Raw genomic sequence first — 20,628 nt, 5'->3', positions numbered from 1 at the left:
TTGTTATAATATGTCGCCCTCGATATAAGCAAAAATTCAAAAAATTTTAAACGATTCTGATAAAAATAAAAAGCAGATAAATCATCACGTAAATGTCACGATATTTGCGAGTTTTTTTTAAATTTTTTACTATTCAAGGCAAATTTTAATCACTTTTAACCTGTTCATTAACGTATTAATAGTTAAGACCCTGTCAATTTGCAATGCGGATTTCACGCGTCAAAGACAAAATTGAGAGTAAGTTAAGGTTGCACCCCGTTTTTATACACTAAATAGTGCCCTTTTTTTTAATAAGAAATGCGTATTTTTTTAAGTAGATAATAATAAATTTTAATTGATCTAGTGCATTCCAGCCTTGAAATGAAAGCACGTTCGACTTTAGACAGTTCTGCCAATGACAGGTGTAGTACTTGGGTAGGTCAGGGCCAAGCAATACATAAGTAAGAGGTACGGCAGTCTTTCGAATTATTTCTTGTGCCAAATAGCTGGCAACTACATCTCAAAATGTTGGCCCTATTCTTTGTCTTCCTTGCATTTGGATCAGGTAGGTGCTCATATTTTTAATTTATTAGAGAAAATATCCGAAATACTTTCACTTATTTGTTAGATTTTAAATATTATAATATATTAAATATTAATGAATCATTTTCCATAAACTTGACGCGAAAACGTGTCTGGAGAAACTAAGAAATCGGCATGATCTCCACCTGATTTCTTTAACGCATATATAAACTGTAGTTTTCTTTGTAAATTTGACTTACAATATTTCTTAATACTGATCCTTCTAATGGGCTGGTCTATAAAAATATATATTAATTAACGAATACAAAATTATTCTTGTATCATAGACTCACCCATATGGTTCACGTTTACTTATAATTATTGCTAAATTAATAATAATTTACAATTAGCATACGGGTAAACATGTACATTTAAATAGATCACACTATGGGCAATTATTAATTTGATTATATATCATAAAAATATAATTTACGATGATTGTTGTAATACATCTTTTAAATATACTAAGATTTTATAAATAGAGTTTAAATCTCCTGAATCTTCGTAAAATATCTAAAATTGTTTGGCATATTTCGTGAAATTGCTCCTAAATAGTAGACTCTTTCAATGACTTTTGCAATATTATCTTAATTGTAGAAAAGTTAAACACGACAAGAATTCTTCAAGAGTTACCAAATAATTCTTGCTTATCAACTTCAACTTTGAAAAATGATAGTGCAATATATTAGCATTTTTCTTATCCATATGAAATGTTTAAAAATAGAATTCACCTGTTTGCATTAGTTGTGGAATGTAGTTTAGAAATTCGTGAATCATGAGAAATTTTAAAGCTAAAAATTTCATGTAACCATTAGGATAATACAAATTGCAGCTTAGGACCTCGCATTTTTACACGTATTATTTGGCGGAGGAAAAGCTCCTGTTGTATATTATAGTTCAGAATTATAATAAACCTTAGAGCCATTCTCGCGAAACTTTACAGTGATTTTCAAGTATAAAAAAAAGTTAAATATTATCAAACTTTGCAAAAGTAAAAGATTGAATCTTATTATGATATTAAAAAAAAACTCAAAAATATTTTAAAATGATAATTTTTATTGTTACAATTCCAATTTACCACGAGGCATTTTCAAGAACGCTTGCAGAATCCACCTGGAGATACTTTGCGGAAACTTAAGATTCCACTAAACACAACTTTTTAATATCGCTGATATATATTAAATGCATTATATATCATCCTATACAGAGTTTTAATTACGAATATGTATACTTATAACAAATTGAATTTATATAATCGAATTGAATTATTGGAGTGTACATTTTTGGTTACGTTGCAACGTTAGAGTTTTAAGCAAAACCGGATTTATTAGCTTCGAGCAATTAAAAATAGTGTGTATAAAATGAATTTATGCAAGTTTAACGACATTTTTTAATTCTGTATATACAAGTTACGAAGAGTTAGGTGCGTTTTGCCAAGAATCATTAAGGATAATCCCGGTTTAAGTATAGTAAAAAAATTACATAATTGTAGTAGGTGGTGCAGAAACAATATTGTAACAAATGAAACTTTTAATTACGTGGAAATTTTTATCGAAGACACAATTTAGGTCAATCACAACCAGTCTGCAGAATTCTTAGATGTCAAACAAGTGACAAGTAATGAGCACAATAGTGATATAGTCAAGTTTTTTTTTTGCCTTGTATAATGTAGCGAAACCTTGAATGTAGGTCTATTAATAATCTTTAAATACCACAGAAGAATTTTTAGACTATTTTAATTTTCTAAACATTCCGAACACATTTTTTCGGTTCCATTAGGTGTAAGCAACCAAAAATTGAGGTCAAAATTGGAATAAACATCAAATATATCTAAAACAGTTCTCCTTGACTCAGTTTTTACTCCAAGTTATTCGACTTTTCTATTGGGTGAGGTTTAGACGTTTCTGAAAAATTGAATAATTTAATTTCAAGGATAAATATAAATAACGATACTTTGATTTATTTTTAATACTGGAATTAGGATATCAGTGATTAATTAATTAATTATTTTTAATTATGGAATTCTCTTCATTTCAGTATTCGCCCAAGACTATTTTGATTGCCCTGAAAATTTTGGTTTCTATCCACATCATAAAAGTTGTGATAAGTATTGGGCCTGTGAAAACGGTACATCTACTCTGAAAACGTGTGGAAATGGTTTGGTTTTCGATGAATCGGATCCTCTGAGAGAAAACTGTGCTTATCCATTCACAGTTAACTGCGGCGATAGAACTGAATTAGGTAAGAATATCATGAAAGTACATGCGGCATGCGGACAGTAATTAATTTATTTAACTAGTGATTCAGAGTAATCTTTGTAATGCTTCTTGTAAAGTAATCCATATTTGTATATATATATATATATATATTTGTAATGATTCTTATTAAATTAATAATGTAATCTGATCCCCGATTTAAAACAATGATAGAGATGAATCAAAATAAATTATTATTGAAGATTTATAGTGATTTCTCATTGTCCCTCCGATGGCCAGCATTTTTCAATGTTGAGAGAGAACCAGGACATTTACCTTTTTAGAAAGGGTAGAATCTGGGCGAGCAACTCCCTATGAATTTTTCACGGGCAATCACTCCCGTCCCTCACCACCAATTGTGGACCTGGCTAAACCTACGATGTGTATAATTAAAAAGGCCACAGTGCCTACAAGCGGAAAGAATAAAAAATTTAAAAAGAAAGCATATAGTTAGAGCCTATAGAAAAAAATGCAATGGATGATTTGAAACTAGTTTTTGAGGCTATCGTAATGCGAGGACTGATCCAAATGGCTCTATTGATCCTCGTGTGAGGCCTATCAAAAGCTTGTATTTCTCTTCGACTTGCAAACTTAGAATTATTTTTATGTTTAATTAAATAATAAATGGAAGCGTTGAATAGATTACTAAATTTGATAAAAATCAATGTGAATTGTATTTCTTTCATGTATACGAATCAAGTCATATTGAGAATTACGAACTGAAAATATACGTATATGCTTATAGAATTCTGACACGTAATAATTTTTAATATATCTGATAATTATTAAGTTACAATCTTCAATTAATATTTTTTATTAACTTTTTAGAACCTCCTGTAAGTACACCCCATTGCAAACGTCTTTACGGAATTTTCGAAGATAAAGACAATTGCCGCGTCTTCTATTCTTGTTGGAATGGAGAAGCTTCCAGATACGAATGCCCAACTGGATTGGCTTATGATACCGATCAGAGAGTATGTGTTTGGGCAGATAATGTAGATAGATGTGATCAATTAGGTAAGATAATTAATATTTTTTTTACTAAAAATAGATTTCAATTATCAGGGATTCATTAATGTTTGATTATTCCAGAGGTGGCTGAAGGTTACGTGTGCCCCGATCCTCATGAGATAGATCAACCTGGTCTATACACTCGTCATGCTCATCCTACAGATTGCCGCAAATTCTATGTTTGTATTGATGGTATTGCTAGATCGTATGGGTGTGGTGTAGGCACAGTTTTCAATGTGGACACCCTTCAATGCGATGATCCCGAAAATGTCAGCGGTTGGTGAGTATCAGATTTTCAGACAATTTATGAAATTTAATTTGAAAGAACTAATTAATGCCCTTTTCTTTTTAGTGAAAAATACTATGGTGAGTTAGATATAAAAGCCTTAAAGAAAGCTCAGGGTTAGTGAAGAGATGTTAAAATTCAAGAAGAAAAAATGTAATCATCATGTTACATCATCTATCATTAATTTCATATTTGTTAAGCAACATTCAATACGCGATGATTGATCATATCGGTAATTTTCAAGTCAATATTCAAAAATTAATTAAAAATATATATATATATATATACATTATAATATATAAACATGTAAATACGTAATGAATTTAAAACATAAAAAAATTNGCTCTTCATCAACGGGCTGGCACATGTATTATAGTTTTCCAGATTTTCTTCACATGTTTAACACTTAAATTAGGACCAGTTTCATAAAACGTCCTCCCAGGAGGACCCTTGGTTGCGCCCAAATATTGTATTGTATTACAAACCCCAATACTTTGGTGATCTTGGTGGTGGTAAGTACCATCACTAATCATTTCAAGCCTATGCTTGTCCAGAACCTCGCACAACTTAAACTTTCCCTGATATCATGCCATCAGGAAAAGTTCTATAATTAACATAAATTAATTCATTTACCCCATTTCCTCATCACTTGATGGTAACAAACTTTGGGAGGAGTTTTAGCCATAGAGCTCTTCTCAGTTCGAGAAAGTTCGATACGATACAAATACACGATTACAATATAAAACATTTCATAATAAATAATTTTTATAGTTTTTTCAATAAATTTCATGACTTTTTGTTTTTTAATTTAGGCACCATACTACCAGCACTTGTTTAACTTACACGACATTTTTATTAGCGACACATCAAGATATTCAAGAAAATTTACGACAAGAATTGTTAAATGTCTTTCATCAAAAAGTAAAAAAAATTAATTAAATTATAAAATTAGAATTATAGTTAAACCTCGATTTAGCGCTACTATTTTACTCTGAAATTTGCGTTAAATCCAAATATGTCATACAATTATGAGACCGGGTATTGTGGAACTCTTAGGTTGTGATTCTGTAAACTTCATAACACGAAGATTTTAGATGTTACAGCACAGATAGTTTAGCAGTATGGCTTCCACTTTAGCCGCCCGGCCTTCTAAACTAAGATTACTATGTTTAGATTAGGATCTAAACCTCCTAATCGGAGGTTTTTCATTCAAACTTCTGTCTACATTGTCTAGATGATTCCCTCTAACCTTGCCTTCCTACTGCTCTCGAAGTCTTCGCCTCCCACTTGAGAAATCCAGAAATGGAAGTCAAGTCATCTGCAACATTAATTCAAAGAATGTCGTGAGGTACTGCCGAACACTTTCGGGGTAATGGCATCATGATAGTTTATGGACCATAAGTCATGAAGAAAACGTGTAATATCGAAACTATTACATTAAAAAAAAATTGACTAAAGAGTGTAATATTCTACATGCCTAGTATAATATTCTATATGTATAGAAAGATAACAAGAATCACCTTACCTCAAAATAATGAAACAGAAAGTTGTAAGCAAAATGGCGAAAGCACGTTTACACGCTCTCTCATTCAAGCCATCTTACAACGCATTTAATAGTTCAGAGATGATAAAACTGCTCCATTTAATATTTATGAGTACGGGTACAGCTTTACGATGGTTGCGATATATCGAGGTTTGACTTTATAAATAAATACTTTTTTTTTAACTTTTTGTTTTGAAATGCAGGAAGAATTAACATATGATGACATCATGAATTTAAGTTATATGGATCAAGTTGTAAGTGAATCACTTCGTATTTATCCTCCCGTTATCAGGTGAGGCAAATGTAAATTTTTAAATCCATATCATTCAAGTTTCTGGACTAAATATTGTTAACATTTTCCAGTTTTGTCACTCGAAAAAGTAATATAGAATTTCGCTATAAAGATTATGTATTTCCTAAAAATACAGCTTTTCAAGCTGCTATTTGGGTTTTGCATCGTGATCCGGAATTGTGGGAAGATCCTTTAGATTTTAAACCAGACAGGTAAATTTTTGGATATTTTTCTATTATTTTTTGAGGGATCTGCATTCGAGTATGATCAGGATCTTTAACTTTTGTTTAGGCATAGATCTCTATTATAATGTCTGTCAAAATGGATGAAGGAAGGATACTCCTCCATTCTCCATGTTGACTGACTATCAAACTTCCACAGTAAGTAAAATTGAAGCTTCATGCATTACAAATCCCTTTTTTCAATCTAAAAAAATGATACTTACCGGGTGATAGTAATTAATTATCCTATTCAAGCTGTCTAGAGACTAGTGACAATTTACATTTAGTCTAGTCTAACATGCTAAATGCAACTAGATTTAGTAGGGTGATATTTCCATAAAAATTAGTACCAAAACTCGCCGCTATGGCACATTTAGCGCTAAAAGCAACGTTTTATTTATATAGCACACATAATCTTAGCCATGCAGAGGATATTGGCTTAGAGTGCTCAGTGCAGTCCCCATTTTGAAAGAATAACACTTGAAGACGATGAACAGCGTGTTCAATGGCCGATTTCAGTTAATCCTGTGATGCTTCTCACATGCATTGTGATACTGCCTTTCAAGACTGCAAATTTGCAACATGTCCTCGATAAACCGCACTTCTTAAGTATCTTTACAAATGAACTATTTTTTTGTTGCGTGCAGTGTCAAGAGTGCCATCGCGGCGAGCTTTGGTTCTAATAGTTTTCATGGAAATGTCTTTCATACTCTCTGAATTTAGTTGCATTTAGACTGCTAAATATTTCTAGACGACATTGAATAGGCCTTATATCACGGATTCCCGATCAGCTCGTTCTTCATAATGTTCCATTTTGCTGGTATAAACACCCTATACATTGTCAGTTTATCTGACAAAGTTATGATGACTCTATTATCATTAAAATCAACCCAAAAGAACGGGTTAGATTGGTAATTTTGGATAGCCTCACAAAATTGAATGTGCACCGGTTTCTCAAATGCTCGGAGATATAGAATTTGAAATCCTTGATTATCTTGTCAAGTGTTATGAGGGTGCTATAAGTACAGGGTAACAATACCCGTCCTTACCAAACTAGACTGGTCGAATTGTTCCTTGAGGCTAACAACTCGTTCCCCTGACCTCAATCATATTGAATATGCCTTGATTATTTCAGGGAAATAAGTCGTTACTCTATTTCTCTTCACCAAAATCTGCAGGAGCCCAGTATAAATGAATTACTAACAGAACTTATCATCTCTTCCATATTTCATATTCTTTAGACTATATTATCNATTGGCCAAATTTAAATTTTGATACTCTTGCTACAGTAATGAGTTTATAAAAGATTGATTTGAGATCCCCTGTTGGTGGGACCCCAGACAATTGCTCTTTTTGTCCACAGGATAATGCCTGAGAGTCAAAAATGGAAAGAAATTAATAATAAATAATTTAGTTTAGAGTTTCTTAATACCCATAGAGAAAAAAAATCATAATCTGAAAAACATTTTCCAAAAGTTTTAAAATTACACTCATCGTGGGTTCGGCCAGGCCCACAACAAAGGTGGCCTGTAGTGAAGGACAGAGCTTGACAATTATAATTAAGGTAGGGGAAGCCATTACAGCCCACATAATGGGCTCCCATACCTTATTTATTTTTTAAAATCATTTATATTACATTAAGCAGGACATTATAAATGAATGTGAATGTTAAAAACAAGGAAGAAATGAAACATAGTAATAATTTTGATATGAAATGAGATTAAATTATATTTAAAATATCTAAATATCTTATCTTTCAAAAGATTGCCGAAAGAAGTCTGCTTTGAAATCAGATGAAAGTATTTGCAATTTAAATTTCTTTTGATTAAAATAGCATCAGGAATATAAATTGCAAAATTTATTTATAAAACAAAATAAACGTCTTCTAAATATTAACACTGTATTGAGTAATAAATATCCACAAACAAAACCTTTTTTATCAGTGTTGGAACAGAGACAGGCGGAGGGGGTGAAATATGATATGTGCAATGTTTATAACTCGGGCGGCATCGTTCTAATGGTCCAAGGGGGATGCCAGTTAGTTCAACACCTGAAGAAGACCTTGGTGGAGGCCAAAAACGTTAGTAGGTTTTGTGTCAAATACAACACTGATAAAAAAGGTTTTGTTTGTGGATGTTTATTTATTTATAAAGGATAGCAAGTTATATCTGTGCTCAAAAATAGTATAAACAGTCTAAATTATCAATTTAAATAATTTTATATTATACATTTTGCATAATTATCATACACATTTTACTATATAATATCTAATTTTTAAAATTTTGAGATACAAATATAAATTTTACATGAAGTTTAGTTTATTATTATGAAATTTCTCTAATAATAAACTAAAAAATTGTATGTTTTCAGCTGGTAAACTTGCAAGTTTAGAAAAATTTGAAAGTGAAAAAGAGAATTTGTATAAAGAACACGAAAAATTGAAAAGTACCTACAAACAAGAAGTTGAGAATTATGAAGAAAAGATCTTAAATCTTCAACAGCAATATGCTTTAGATCATAAAAGGTGTGCCAATTTTTTATTTATTAATTAAGATAGTAATGTTTCAAAGATTATTTATATTGCCAAAACTGTATGCTTTATTGAAGCACTAATTCATTTATTCAAAAATTTGAATATTTTAAATTCATTTACTAATGGTTTCATATAATAAAATACTTTCTTCCTAACCAATACTGGCACTCCATGTTCAACTTTGTACCTGAAATGGCTGTTAACTGGGTTGAAAATGTTAGCATTCCCTCAACTTCATCCCCTATGAAAGGTGCATTGATTAATTCAATAGTTTAATGTAAGCACTTCAATGAGGCATACAGTTTTCTTATATATGAGATACAAATATAGAATATCAATCACAACGAGGATTTAATTGTGGAATAAAATGCTTTGTTTATTGAACAACTGTGGATATTTTTATTTCTGTATAAAGTAACATTACATTTCAGTGTCTATATCTTCTATTAACCAAATTGAAAATTTAATTTCTGCTTTATTGTCAATTAGACTTAAGAAAGAATATGAAGAGAAACAAGAAGCAGAGAAAGAATATTATTTTTCAGATGAACAGACTGAATATGCAATTAAAACAGCATTTTCACAAATAAAAAAACTTAAAAAGGAATTATATGATAATACTGAAATGACAATGAAACTTACAAAAGAAAATGAGGTATTAAAACATAAAAATTCAATATTAAAACAAAAATTGAGCATTTCTGAAACTACAGAAAGTAAATTAGCTTCTAAAATTGATGCTCAACAAAAGGTAATGCATAAAATGAAATGATATTTGCACATAATATTAATAATAATAATAATATTAATAATAATGAGCACCAATAAATAAGCACATTAAATAAGAACAGCTTATATTTGATAAACTGATTATTAAACTGATCATGTTAAATCGTATATTAGAATTTGTAGAAAAAATTTTAAATTCTGTTTTCTACATAATAATAAATTCCTCATTATAATTAGATTTTGCTTCCTGACGAAAAAGTTATTAATTTGTGAGAATAATTTGTTAATGATGATAAAAAAATTACAGGCAATCATACTTTTGAAGAATAAATGTGTTCAACAGAAGGATTTGTTGGAAAAATTAAAAAATATAGAAAAATGTTACGAGGGGTTACTTAAACAAGAAGAAACATCCAAATTGCAGGTCTCAGTATTTAATTATTCAGTTCAATTCAATTACTTTAATAATTGCTATAATTAAAAATTTGATAGCATTAAATTTCTACTACTTAATAAATTAATAAATAGTAAACTTAAAATAAAATCTATTATTTACAATGTTACTTGTTTAGGGATTTTACAAGGGGCATTCAAAAAGTTTCCAGGGATTGGTTATATTATTTGTAAACAGAAAGCTATATGGGTATTTATAATTAATTTATGCAAGCATAAACTTTTTGAGACTTGTTTTATCAGGTGTTCATGACAGTGCTGCAAGATACTTCATTATCGAGAAAAATTCATTAGCATGTTCTTGTTCCATCACAATAATGCATCAGCTCATTCTGCATGAATATCAGTTTAAGGTTTGCCAACCCTTCCTATAGTTTAGATCTAGCACTGTCACACTTCTTATTCAAAATTTTAAAAGAGACATTAAAGATGTTCATTGGTAGTTGATAGATCAAGTGAAACATTTTGTAGTTCAGTGGCTAGAATCAAAGTGAAACATTTTGTAGTTCAGTGGCTAGAATCAAAGTGAACAGATTTCTACCATAAAGGCAGTGAAACATGGAAAAATGTTTTAACTTAAGTGAAACATATGTTGAAAAATAAAATGCTAAAATCAATTTGCTGTCTTTTTATTTACATTTTCTGGGAACTTTTTGAATGCCTTCCCTATTCATATCAAAATTTCAGTCTTAAGGTATAATAAAATATATTTTTTGTTAATTTTTCTTTAATTATAGATGACTCCAGTTTTGAAACATAGATGATAAATTAAAGGATAATTTAAGAAAAAGTAAAAAAGTTTTTTTCAGAAAATAAACATCTAATTATTAATTTATTCTCAAGGTCCAACAAATAATGAGATAGATCTTATACTAACCAATACACAAATGCCAAGTAGCAAAACATGCATGCATTCAGTACTGTGTTTCATATTCTGTAATCTGGAAACACCACATAGTTCTAAGCTAAGTGTGGTGGGAAATCTTCCACTGTTTTGCTAAGATAGATAGCATCATGGAGCAGAGAGCAAACGATACTTGCTCTCTGCTTCATATCTGTTCTGTTTGTATATTTGTATATTCTTATTTAGTATTAACTATTTACAGATTAAAGAATTAACTGTAAATGTTACATCCATGTCTACCAATATAACTGATATAAATAAGCAATTGGAATTCTACAAAAATGAAATTAAAATGCAAGAAGAAGCTAATGTTAAGCTAATTATTATTATATTAAAAGCTGCAAAAGCAATTAAGGAAGCAACTATGGTAATATTTGTTTATAAAGTTTTATTTATTAATAATAATAATTAAATATTTAATTTATGTTTAATTTTTAGCACACTCCAAAAAATGAGGAAGAGAAAGAACTACTTATCCAAAAGAGATATGATTTATTACATAGCTTACATACACTGCTTGAAAGTTCTCATGAATTTTATAACGATTATTATTTTGATTTTTTACATTCACATGGTGTACCAGCTGAAGAAATACAAAAGTAAGTAATTATTTTATAAAATACAATTCCTTATAAATAATAAATAAACCATATTTATGATGTAGTAAATTTACTAAATTGTTTTCTGAAATTAAACTTGTATTATATAACAAGACTAGTAGGCCTGTTTTTAGAAAGCAAATGACTGTTTGTTCTGTAATATTTTTATAGATTGTAATGTCAAAATGTTTTGGATAATGTCTCTTAATAAATAGAAATTTTATTAACTTAAGTTAGTTAGAAAACATGCATGCTTAGTTAAACAAATTAGATGGCAATATCTCAAAAAATACTTATAGAGATATATGGCTGGAAGTAACAGATAAAATTAACAGCATATTCAATGATTCAGTAATTGATATGCTGTAGAATCATTAGATTGAGAATGGAGTTAGTGGCATTTCCAAGTGAAATATAAAGTAGTCACTTAAAAAATTCACAATCTCTATCTCAAAATATTTTTTCCTGAGATAGAGAACACTCTCTAATACAATTATTTAGCATAGTAGCATCTTGTCATCCATGTTGGATATAACAAAATCGAAGATATGATGAAAGACTGATCAAAAGACAACTATCTGCTTGTCTCTGGAAAACAAGATAATCTTTGAGAGAAAAAGTCATTAAGAATCATATTTGTGGAGAGATGATCTCTCAAGATGTAAACAAATGTTTGGCCAATGAGTGACCAGATTATGACATAGACATTGCATCAAAGATGAGATACAATGATCAGAATAAGGCCTCTAATTTTCTAAGTTGTTGTCTATGTACTGTTCTACAATTTTCTCTGGCTTTTTGGTATAGTCTTTGAGAATAGAACAAGACATATTAATGGATTTTTCTGCTAGTTTGTACCCTATTTCTTTGTACTTTACAGTGTCAGTAGCTTTTTTCATAGACTTTTAATCTCAGTGTTTATGATGACTCATCTGAAATAAAAACAACAGGAGCAGATGTGACTATCAGAAAGTTGGAAAATTTCCAGAAGTGCCAGTAGGATTGGTATTGGGTAATCTAAATTTTTATTATAAAATTACAATTAAAACTTATGCCAGCTAGTGGATAACACCATGAACACTGTTAGTTGGTGGCAGATTTGCACCTCACCAACAGGGTAGCTGGGTTTCCTTCATGTGTGTAACTCCTAAATAGAAGTCAGTTTCCCATAGATATCATAGATTCCTCTTTGACAGATCACCCATGTACTGCATTGCCATATCTCATATAGCCAATCATCCAATCCAATTAAAACTTGATAAGCAAATCAAATCTTACAACATACACAGATTGTTGTAAGTTCAACAATACCAGTAGTGCACCCATAAATTTTTGTTGGGAGTCTATAACATATTGCTCCTTTATAATTTTTATTATTAATGTAGGCTACATGTTATAATCTGCATGCTATTAACACATATAAATACAATATATATCAAGAAGCAGTTGCTCTTGCAAATCAGTATTTTTACATTAGCTCTAGAAGAATTTCCACGAGTATATAAATATTTATAAAAATCACTCCTTTTTAGTTTTTCAAGATATTTTTTGAAGACATTTACACTTGGCCTTTCAAACTATTGAAAAAATGAATACTGATTAGTTCAATGCCTTGCCACAAGGCATTGCAATTTAAAATAAAAATTGAATAAACAGCATACTGTATTAATAACCATACTATGTTAATAAAAATTATATGTTCATTAAGCATTTAAACTATTTTGCAGGTGGTTTGAAGAGAAAGACATTCCACCAAAATATAAATTAGGCAATTTGGGAATTATTCCAAAAGTTGAAAAAAGTAAATTCAAACAAGACAAAGAGGTAAATAAAATCATTAAGTAACAATAAATCATCATAAGTGTAATGAAATTCCTTTTATATATAATTTCAGAATGACTTAACTCTTTCACAAAGAAAATTTGACGAGCTTCAATTACGAGAAAAAGCAATACTGAGCAGTGTAAATCTCCTAACTGCATACGAGAATTTAGTCAAGAAATTATCCGAAGAAAAAGAATAGTATTTTATTTGAGTATTTATTTTTAATTATTCTGTTAAATTATTTAATAATATTCTGTGATAAAATGCATTGTTAAAATGTTTTTTTTATTGAATGTTTTTTTTTATTGAATGTTTTTAATTATTGAACAGGATGAAAAACATTTATAGATAACTTTAATTGATGAAGTTGTTAAAATATCTTTAATTGTAAAAAAATAATGGCTAATAATATCAATTATCAGTGTTACAACGTTTAGCTGTAGTTAAGAAAAAAGAATAATGACACATGCCAATATATTTACTATTAAATATTGTAAAATTATCTTGCAGTTACAACTTTAGAGAAACAAACAACTTAAAATTTCATATATTTGCTAAGGATAATTAATATTTATAGTGTTTCCTAAATGAGTATTTACCTCAAGACATGTTTCTGCATTTGAGGTAAATATACATTTTATATGTAGGAGCAACAACTAGAATTGTATTGTATTTATGTACATCAGAGTATTAGGTATACTAAAAAAACTATTAAAGTAGCTTGAAGTGTTATATATAGAAATTTTTAATTATGTATATGTGCAATTATTGTAAATATGTCTGGACTCAGGGCAAATATTCATTTGGGAGATAATATACAGTATATACAAATTGACAAACATTGTAATCAGTTATCCATGACTCTTCTAGGGTATTGGATTTTATACCTTATTTAAATCTTTTTAATAAGGGAAGTTCAATGCTTTAGAAGAATTGAAGACAAATTGATTACAAGGTTTGTCAATTAATATGTACATTGACTATGTACAGTACATGTATGTTCCTTTAAACTTTGTCATAAATTTCATATGTAATTATGTTTTTCAAAAAAATACAATGAAGAAATTAAAGAATTACAATAATATAATAAATAAAATAAATTAATAAAAATACAATAAATTAAAATATTTCTACAAATGTTGTTAACATAAATTACTATATTTTGTTTTGTATAATTATTACAAGTTTAGCACATTCAAGTTTTCATGTTTAATTTAAAGTGAAACACTTGATATTCTTATTCTATTAGCTTATTCTAATTACCGATGATGATACTATAATTTTATTGAAAGTACTTGCAAGAAATATATTTTTATATTTTAAACAGCTTAAAAGGATCCTGCAGAAATCTTACATGAAATGGGTCCTGTGGGATTTGACTGAATCTTTGATATTTTATAGTTGTAGTGGTCCTGATAGTCTCCTGGACACAGTCAAAAACTAGAACCTGAGTTATGAAGTGCCCAAAATACATTTGCTAAGAAACAGCATAATTTTTCTTTGAACAGCATTGTTACATTTGTCAGCATTTTCATTTCCATCTGTTTGAGCTATTTGCTGTGGAAGAAATGCTTCATTGCAAACATAATAATGGAAATGATTTTTGAAAGCCATATCAAACTATTTCAAAATTATGGAAGTTAATAATGTTAATAAGGAAGAATTATCAATTTTTTTCTCCTTTATTTCATCTCACATAGATGAAATATTAGACTATTTCTATTTCAGCTGTTATCAAGTCTTGGTGGGGAAGTCCCTTACAAGAAGGGTGTCCATAGTATAGCAGGAGCATGCTGTATCTACTAGTGCAATATGAACAAAAACAGCATGAGAATTAAACTATTAATGTATCATGTAATGAATGATTCCCATATGGAAATTGAGATAATGTGCTGAAAATCAATAATGTTTGAAAAAAATATCATTATACATTTTAAAAGAAAAAAGATTTAGAGCTTTACATGTGCAAAAATCAAACTTTTTTACTTGAATGCTTGATAATTCAAAAACTGCTCATTTTTTGACTTTATGCCTAAAGAGACTTTTAATTGGACTATAAGAACTACAAAATATCAAAGATTCAGCAAATCACCAGGACCTATTTCCCATGAGGTTTCTGTGGGGTCCTTTGTTCAATAAAAGGAAATAGAAGCTTACAACACTGCAAGACAGTTTTGCAGTTTGTATCATCCTTAACTGAAGAGTTTATTCATTTGTTAAGTTTTCAAAAATTTATAAAGCTCATCAACAGCAAAAACAAAAAATTGGAATAAATGCTACATAATTTAAAAAAAAAAAAAAAACAGAAATCCTCAAATTAGCTTGTATGTTTGTCTGAATTGTAATTATGCTTATCAGATCATGTTTTTTTATTATCTTCTTTATTAATGTCCTAAAGTAATATTTAAATTCTAGTACAGTAGAGCCTCGATTATCCGACCCCTCGATTAACCGACCGTCCTAGTCGGCAAATTTCAAATGTCCGCTATTGATGTGGCGCTACAATATTTGGCTATGTCTTGGCTACTTTAATATTATTTTTACGTGTTTTAGCTGGCAACACTCATTCGACCATGAAAGGGAGCCAGTATTTAAACGAGGCTTAATTTTCTAATTTTTAACGATACAATAGCGACGATTATTATTTTAAAAAATTTTTGTTAGGCTTAACATCGATGAAAATTCAACGCAAAGTAGGTTAATAGCGATATACTAATATACTAATTACATGGGATATAATAATATACTATACTAATAATAGATTTTTTCATACTTTTCGGTTATCTGCCCTTTCAATTATCCGACCAACCCCAGTCCCCAATTAGGTCGGATAATCAAGGCTCTACTGTATTTTCCTCTACAAGAATAACTAAAAATGCTTGTATGTTACAAGATATAATACTGACATGAATTTATATAATGTGTACTAACAATACATAACCAGTGTCATGTGGTATACTCTAGCAAAACAAAACTTTCTACTAAATCTAAATTATTTATAATTTCCTCTCAATCACTTGCTGAAATTTTTTAAAAATTAGCACTTCTTTTTAATTGTTTTGACTTGACTAGAAGGGATGTTAGAAATCTTTGGAGAAGAATATGTCATGAACAGTCACTTCTGAAGTCATGCCCCTGACTTCTTTCAGATTTTTATTCATATAGGCATGGCTTGCAACTCTTACAGGATGATTATAGACTCCAGAAGAAATAGTTTTGTCAAAAAGAGCTATCACAAGAATATTAAGATAAGGTAATCAAATATGAAGAAATTATTTATGCTTTTCCTATATCACTAGATATTCCTGTATGATAATTATTTCTTTAGAATATAGAATTCATTTCTTTCCGGTTTGTATTTATATTACTGTTATCAATTGAGCTTTTCTAAAAGTACACATGTCCAAAACTTAAGGATGGATGACATTTATACTCAAATAGAGAGAACTGTAGACGAATGCAGACAAATACAGCAAGAACTGTTTTACTTGACACCTAACACAGAGTAATACACAACTTGTAAGATTTTATAAATCAAAGCAATAAAAGTAAGTCTTTGATGAAAAAGATACAGCAGTTAGGCTGAGACTTCACTATTGTAAAAATGGTGTAAAACCCCTCGCCGTAAAAGCTTTTATGGCGAGGGGTTTTACACCGTTTTTATGGTAGTGGAGTCTTGGCCTTAGTTGTAGATGGAGAATGGATAGAAAGTGCTTACTAATACCCAAGCAGACACTTGTTATTATGGAATATGTTCACTTTTGGAGTGAACATATTCCATAATGATGAATCAGTACTCACAATGTTACAGCAAGCTCATCATGACTTTTCCTAGCTATCACCATTAGCAATTATGTTCATCCTTGAGTTTTAGACATGTGTATTCTTTATACTTGATCTTCCAATCATCTCATAAATATCTCTATTACTTTTCTTTTTTTCCAGTATTTCTTAGCGTTACATTCTTTTATTTCCAACTTTTTATATCAGATTAATACTTTCATAATAAGTTCTTTGTTGCAATTCATTGTTACAGCAAAGTTTAATATCTTTTAGATGTATGTAAATGTTACAATAATGATCTTTGAAATATATTTAAGCAGAACATGTTAAGAGGCAATAGCTGTATTTATATCTTTCAATATAGCTTCCTTATTTATTTTTGTATATTCTAATAAACATAAATACTTTATAAGATATTTGAAGAATTAATATTTATAATTTACAGCCTTCTCCTAAAGAATTTTTATTTAAATTATCTAATCATTTTAAATAAAATGCAAAGTAGAGTATTTTAAGAGACTTCCTGTATATTCTTGTTTAAACAAATTTAATACAATTGCAATGTTGATGTAGCAAAATAAGTTAAAATTTAACATATTTACTTGAATATAATATCTTCAGAGATAGATTAATTAATGTAGATATAATATACACTTTTGGCCAAGCTAAATGCAATACCATGAAAGAAACTTCCATTGTTTCAATATCTATAGTCGATCATGGTTTTACATTTTACTTAGCCAGGAGTATATATGAAAACATATGTACTGTACAGTGTGTCCAAAAAGTTACTGTGTCTAGAAAAGATTTAAGTAAAGTTACATACAATATTGCAGTTTCTCCTATGGCAAATACTAGAAATGTCCCCAATGTCCCAAAATTTGGAGGAATGAGGTGTGCAGACCTAGCAGGCCAGATTCCACAAGATTATGCAATTGGCAGTCTTCTAAAAACCAGAACATCTGTGAGCAAGCAGTAGAACACTACAAAGTGGAAACACAAGACATGCAACTTTAATGTCATTACAGATTTCTCACTGCATAACTTTTCAGACACACTGTATATAAAAATACAATGTGTCAATGATAGCTAGTTAAAACCAAAACAGAAACATAGATATGTATAGCGTTTATACCAAAAGGAATTTTATTGTTAAAATAATTTATTAATGAAATATTTTCTTTTGTAAATTAATTATGTCATTATAGTTAATATTATAAAGGGAATTAACTTATTAAAAATGAGAACTAGATCTACAGTGATATATTTTATTTATTTATAAATTTAGTTTATTAAATAATCTTAATCTTAATAAAAAGTTTGTGTTGATTTTGCAAGAAAAGTTTTTCTTACTCTTTTCATTCTGTGAGCAAGATTTTATTATGACTTTGGCAAAGCTCACAACAGGACAGCCAGACTCAAGAGTTCCAACCCAGATTTGAATCTAGGTTCCTTGAGGTGGTAGGATAATGCCTTTACCACTTCTGCCATATTTTTTTGATCTTCAGAAGTAATTCTACTAATTCTATTTTTGACTCTCATATTATTATGCTATTGAATAGTACTGTTTAATAAATAAGAAGTTATTTAATAAAATGTCTTTAAAATGTTATTTGTTATCTAAATGAGGCAATAAAGACTGAGATTTTAATAACTTTGTCTAATTCATTTGATTTATGAATCACTTTTTTTTTTCAATAAAATAATTTATTATAAATTAGCTGATTTTTTTAAACATTTTTGGTAATTAAAATGATTACATTAAAGCTCTATAATTACTAGATTAAATATATTTATAAATATTTGTTAATACATTTGACTTTCAAATATAATGCTCTTCTTCTGCTATATCCTTTGTGATGTCAACAATCAAGTTGGCTCAGAACTATATATTGGTTGCTAACATTAATGACCGCTCTGAAGCTTTTCCTGTCCACTGCCAGAGACTGTGAAACCAAGAAATTCTTCTGACATTTTCCTCCTCTTTCTGCTTATCCTGAGGAAGAAAAAAGAAAGGCAGAATTTTCTGGTTTCATAACAATGCTGTCTTTAATTATTTTTGTAACAAAGGGTCCAAATGAGTTGGTCATAAAGTAATATTTCTACTCGGTGCACATGATTGATATTGGTGATGATTCAAATGAAACTCTTAATGAAATTTATGAATAGAAAGATAGTACACCTCAGGAAGAAAATGGCACCTGATGATATTGATGTTTCTAAATTTACTCAAGTGTATAAATTGTGGATTAAAGAAAGAATAACAACATTGTCTTTCTTGTGTAACTTGTGTTTTTATAAATGTATCCTAAGTCAATTTACTCAAGATAATATATTATTCAATCACTATGTCAATGCCAATAATTAGCTATGTTATCACAGTATGAAGGTGAATGTATATAAAACTTTGAAGATGTGTAAAGTCAATTTTAGAATTTTTCAAATATTTGGAACAGAATAGTATTTAAGTTGACATGAAGAAAAAATATTTCCATTATTAACAAAATCTGTTTAATTAAAAAAATAGTCCATGTATTCAGATTTATATTTTTTGGTGGCAGACATAAAATTTATCATTTGATTGTACAAAATTGCATGAATAGAGCTTTGTTCAATATTTGTAACCATTTTTTCATCTTTACAAAGCTAAAATTTGCTTATTCACAAAAGAATAATGAATTAATAAAAATAATGAATAAAGAGATAAATGCATTAAAAATGACTTAAACTTTTAATTTTATCTTAAACTTCTAATGTTATTTGTATTGTTGACTGTTAATCATGCTAGTGCATCTATCTTGTAGTTTCTTTGAGTTACTTTGGCATATACGTACTGTACATTGAATGATAGACGTTTTACATTAACTAGTGTGCATTATGAATGCAAGTATTACGTTTTAGAAGCAGATGTCAATTAATTATTCTTTTCTTCTTAAAAATCAGCAATATAGTGTAAACAAAAAGAATATAACAAAGGCATCCCTCAAAGACAAAAATTCAAATACTAGATCATTTGTGAGAAGAAGAAACAGTAGTGATAGTTGCTTTTTCACCTTTAATAAATTACCCATACATTAAGAACATACATAGATTGGGAATACAGTACTATCTTCTTAATCCTGAGCAAAAATCTGAGATTGTCAGAAATCCAATCATCAAAAAAGTGGAAATGAAGATCAGTCACAGAAGAATTTGTCTTTTGATTTCAAGTGATTTGAAAAAAAAAAATTGTATTTCATCATTTTAGTGTAAGATCAGATTTAGTGTAAGATAGTGTAAGATCTAGTCAAGATCAACTAAGTTTAAATTCATTCTGAAGGATAGTTTCAAAACTTTACATTATGTAAAGTATTCCTTTTCTCAAAGATTTTGGAGAGAAATTAAGGAATTTATGTTGAGTTACTAGAAACTGTTGCATAACATAAAAAATGAGAGAAAAATTACATTATTTATTTATTTCTCAAAGATTTTGGAGAGAAATTAAGGAATTTATGTTGAGTTACTAGAAACTGTTGCATAACATAAAAAATGAGATACAAATTACATTATTTATTTATTTTTACAAGTAAATAGAAAAGTCTCAAAAGATAAATGATATCTACCCACACTCGCTGTTGCCCAGTTGACGGTGTCC

At 29.1% G+C, this 20,628-nt stretch overlaps 2 protein-coding genes and 1 long non-coding RNA gene across 3 annotated transcripts; all 3 read left to right on the top strand.

Moving 5' to 3' along the window:
* The first annotated feature begins 396 nt into the window (after nucleotides 1-396).
* Nucleotides 397-4,382, top strand: LOC111622964 (protein obstructor-E-like). Its single transcript, XM_023365433.1, has 5 exons — nucleotides 397-544; nucleotides 2,599-2,802; nucleotides 3,645-3,833; nucleotides 3,909-4,107; nucleotides 4,180-4,382. Exons 1-5 carry the CDS (start codon nucleotides 505-507, stop codon nucleotides 4,232-4,234), a joined length of 687 nt encoding a protein of 228 aa, XP_023221201.1. The 5' UTR covers nucleotides 397-504; the 3' UTR covers nucleotides 4,235-4,382.
* Nucleotides 4,383-4,778: 396 nt separating this feature from the next.
* On the top strand, nucleotides 4,779-6,074 carry LOC111622962. The gene is made up of 3 exons (XR_002756372.1): nucleotides 4,779-5,034; nucleotides 5,860-5,948; nucleotides 6,020-6,074. It is a non-coding gene; the product is annotated as an uncharacterized LOC111622962 (long non-coding RNA).
* Nucleotides 6,075-8,529: 2,455 nt separating this feature from the next.
* On the top strand, nucleotides 8,530-18,655 carry LOC111622963 (cilia- and flagella-associated protein 157-like). The gene is made up of 8 exons (XM_023365432.1): nucleotides 8,530-8,693; nucleotides 9,192-9,453; nucleotides 9,739-9,855; nucleotides 10,991-11,155; nucleotides 11,227-11,387; nucleotides 13,115-13,211; nucleotides 13,282-13,409; nucleotides 17,831-18,655. Exons 1-8 carry the CDS (start codon nucleotides 8,530-8,532, stop codon nucleotides 17,850-17,852), a joined length of 1,116 nt encoding a protein of 371 aa, XP_023221200.1. The 3' UTR covers nucleotides 17,853-18,655.
* The last annotated feature ends 1,973 nt before the right edge of the window (nucleotides 18,656-20,628 follow it).

This window comes from Centruroides sculpturatus, unplaced genomic scaffold (assembly GCF_000671375.1).
Source record: "Centruroides sculpturatus isolate CEXI.00-Female unplaced genomic scaffold, Cexi_2.0 scaffold289, whole genome shotgun sequence".
Classification (NCBI taxonomy): Eukaryota; Metazoa; Arthropoda; class Arachnida; order Scorpiones; family Buthidae; genus Centruroides; species Centruroides sculpturatus.
Note: the sequence above shows the minus strand (reverse complement) of the source record. Positions and strands in the feature narration are given on the sequence as shown.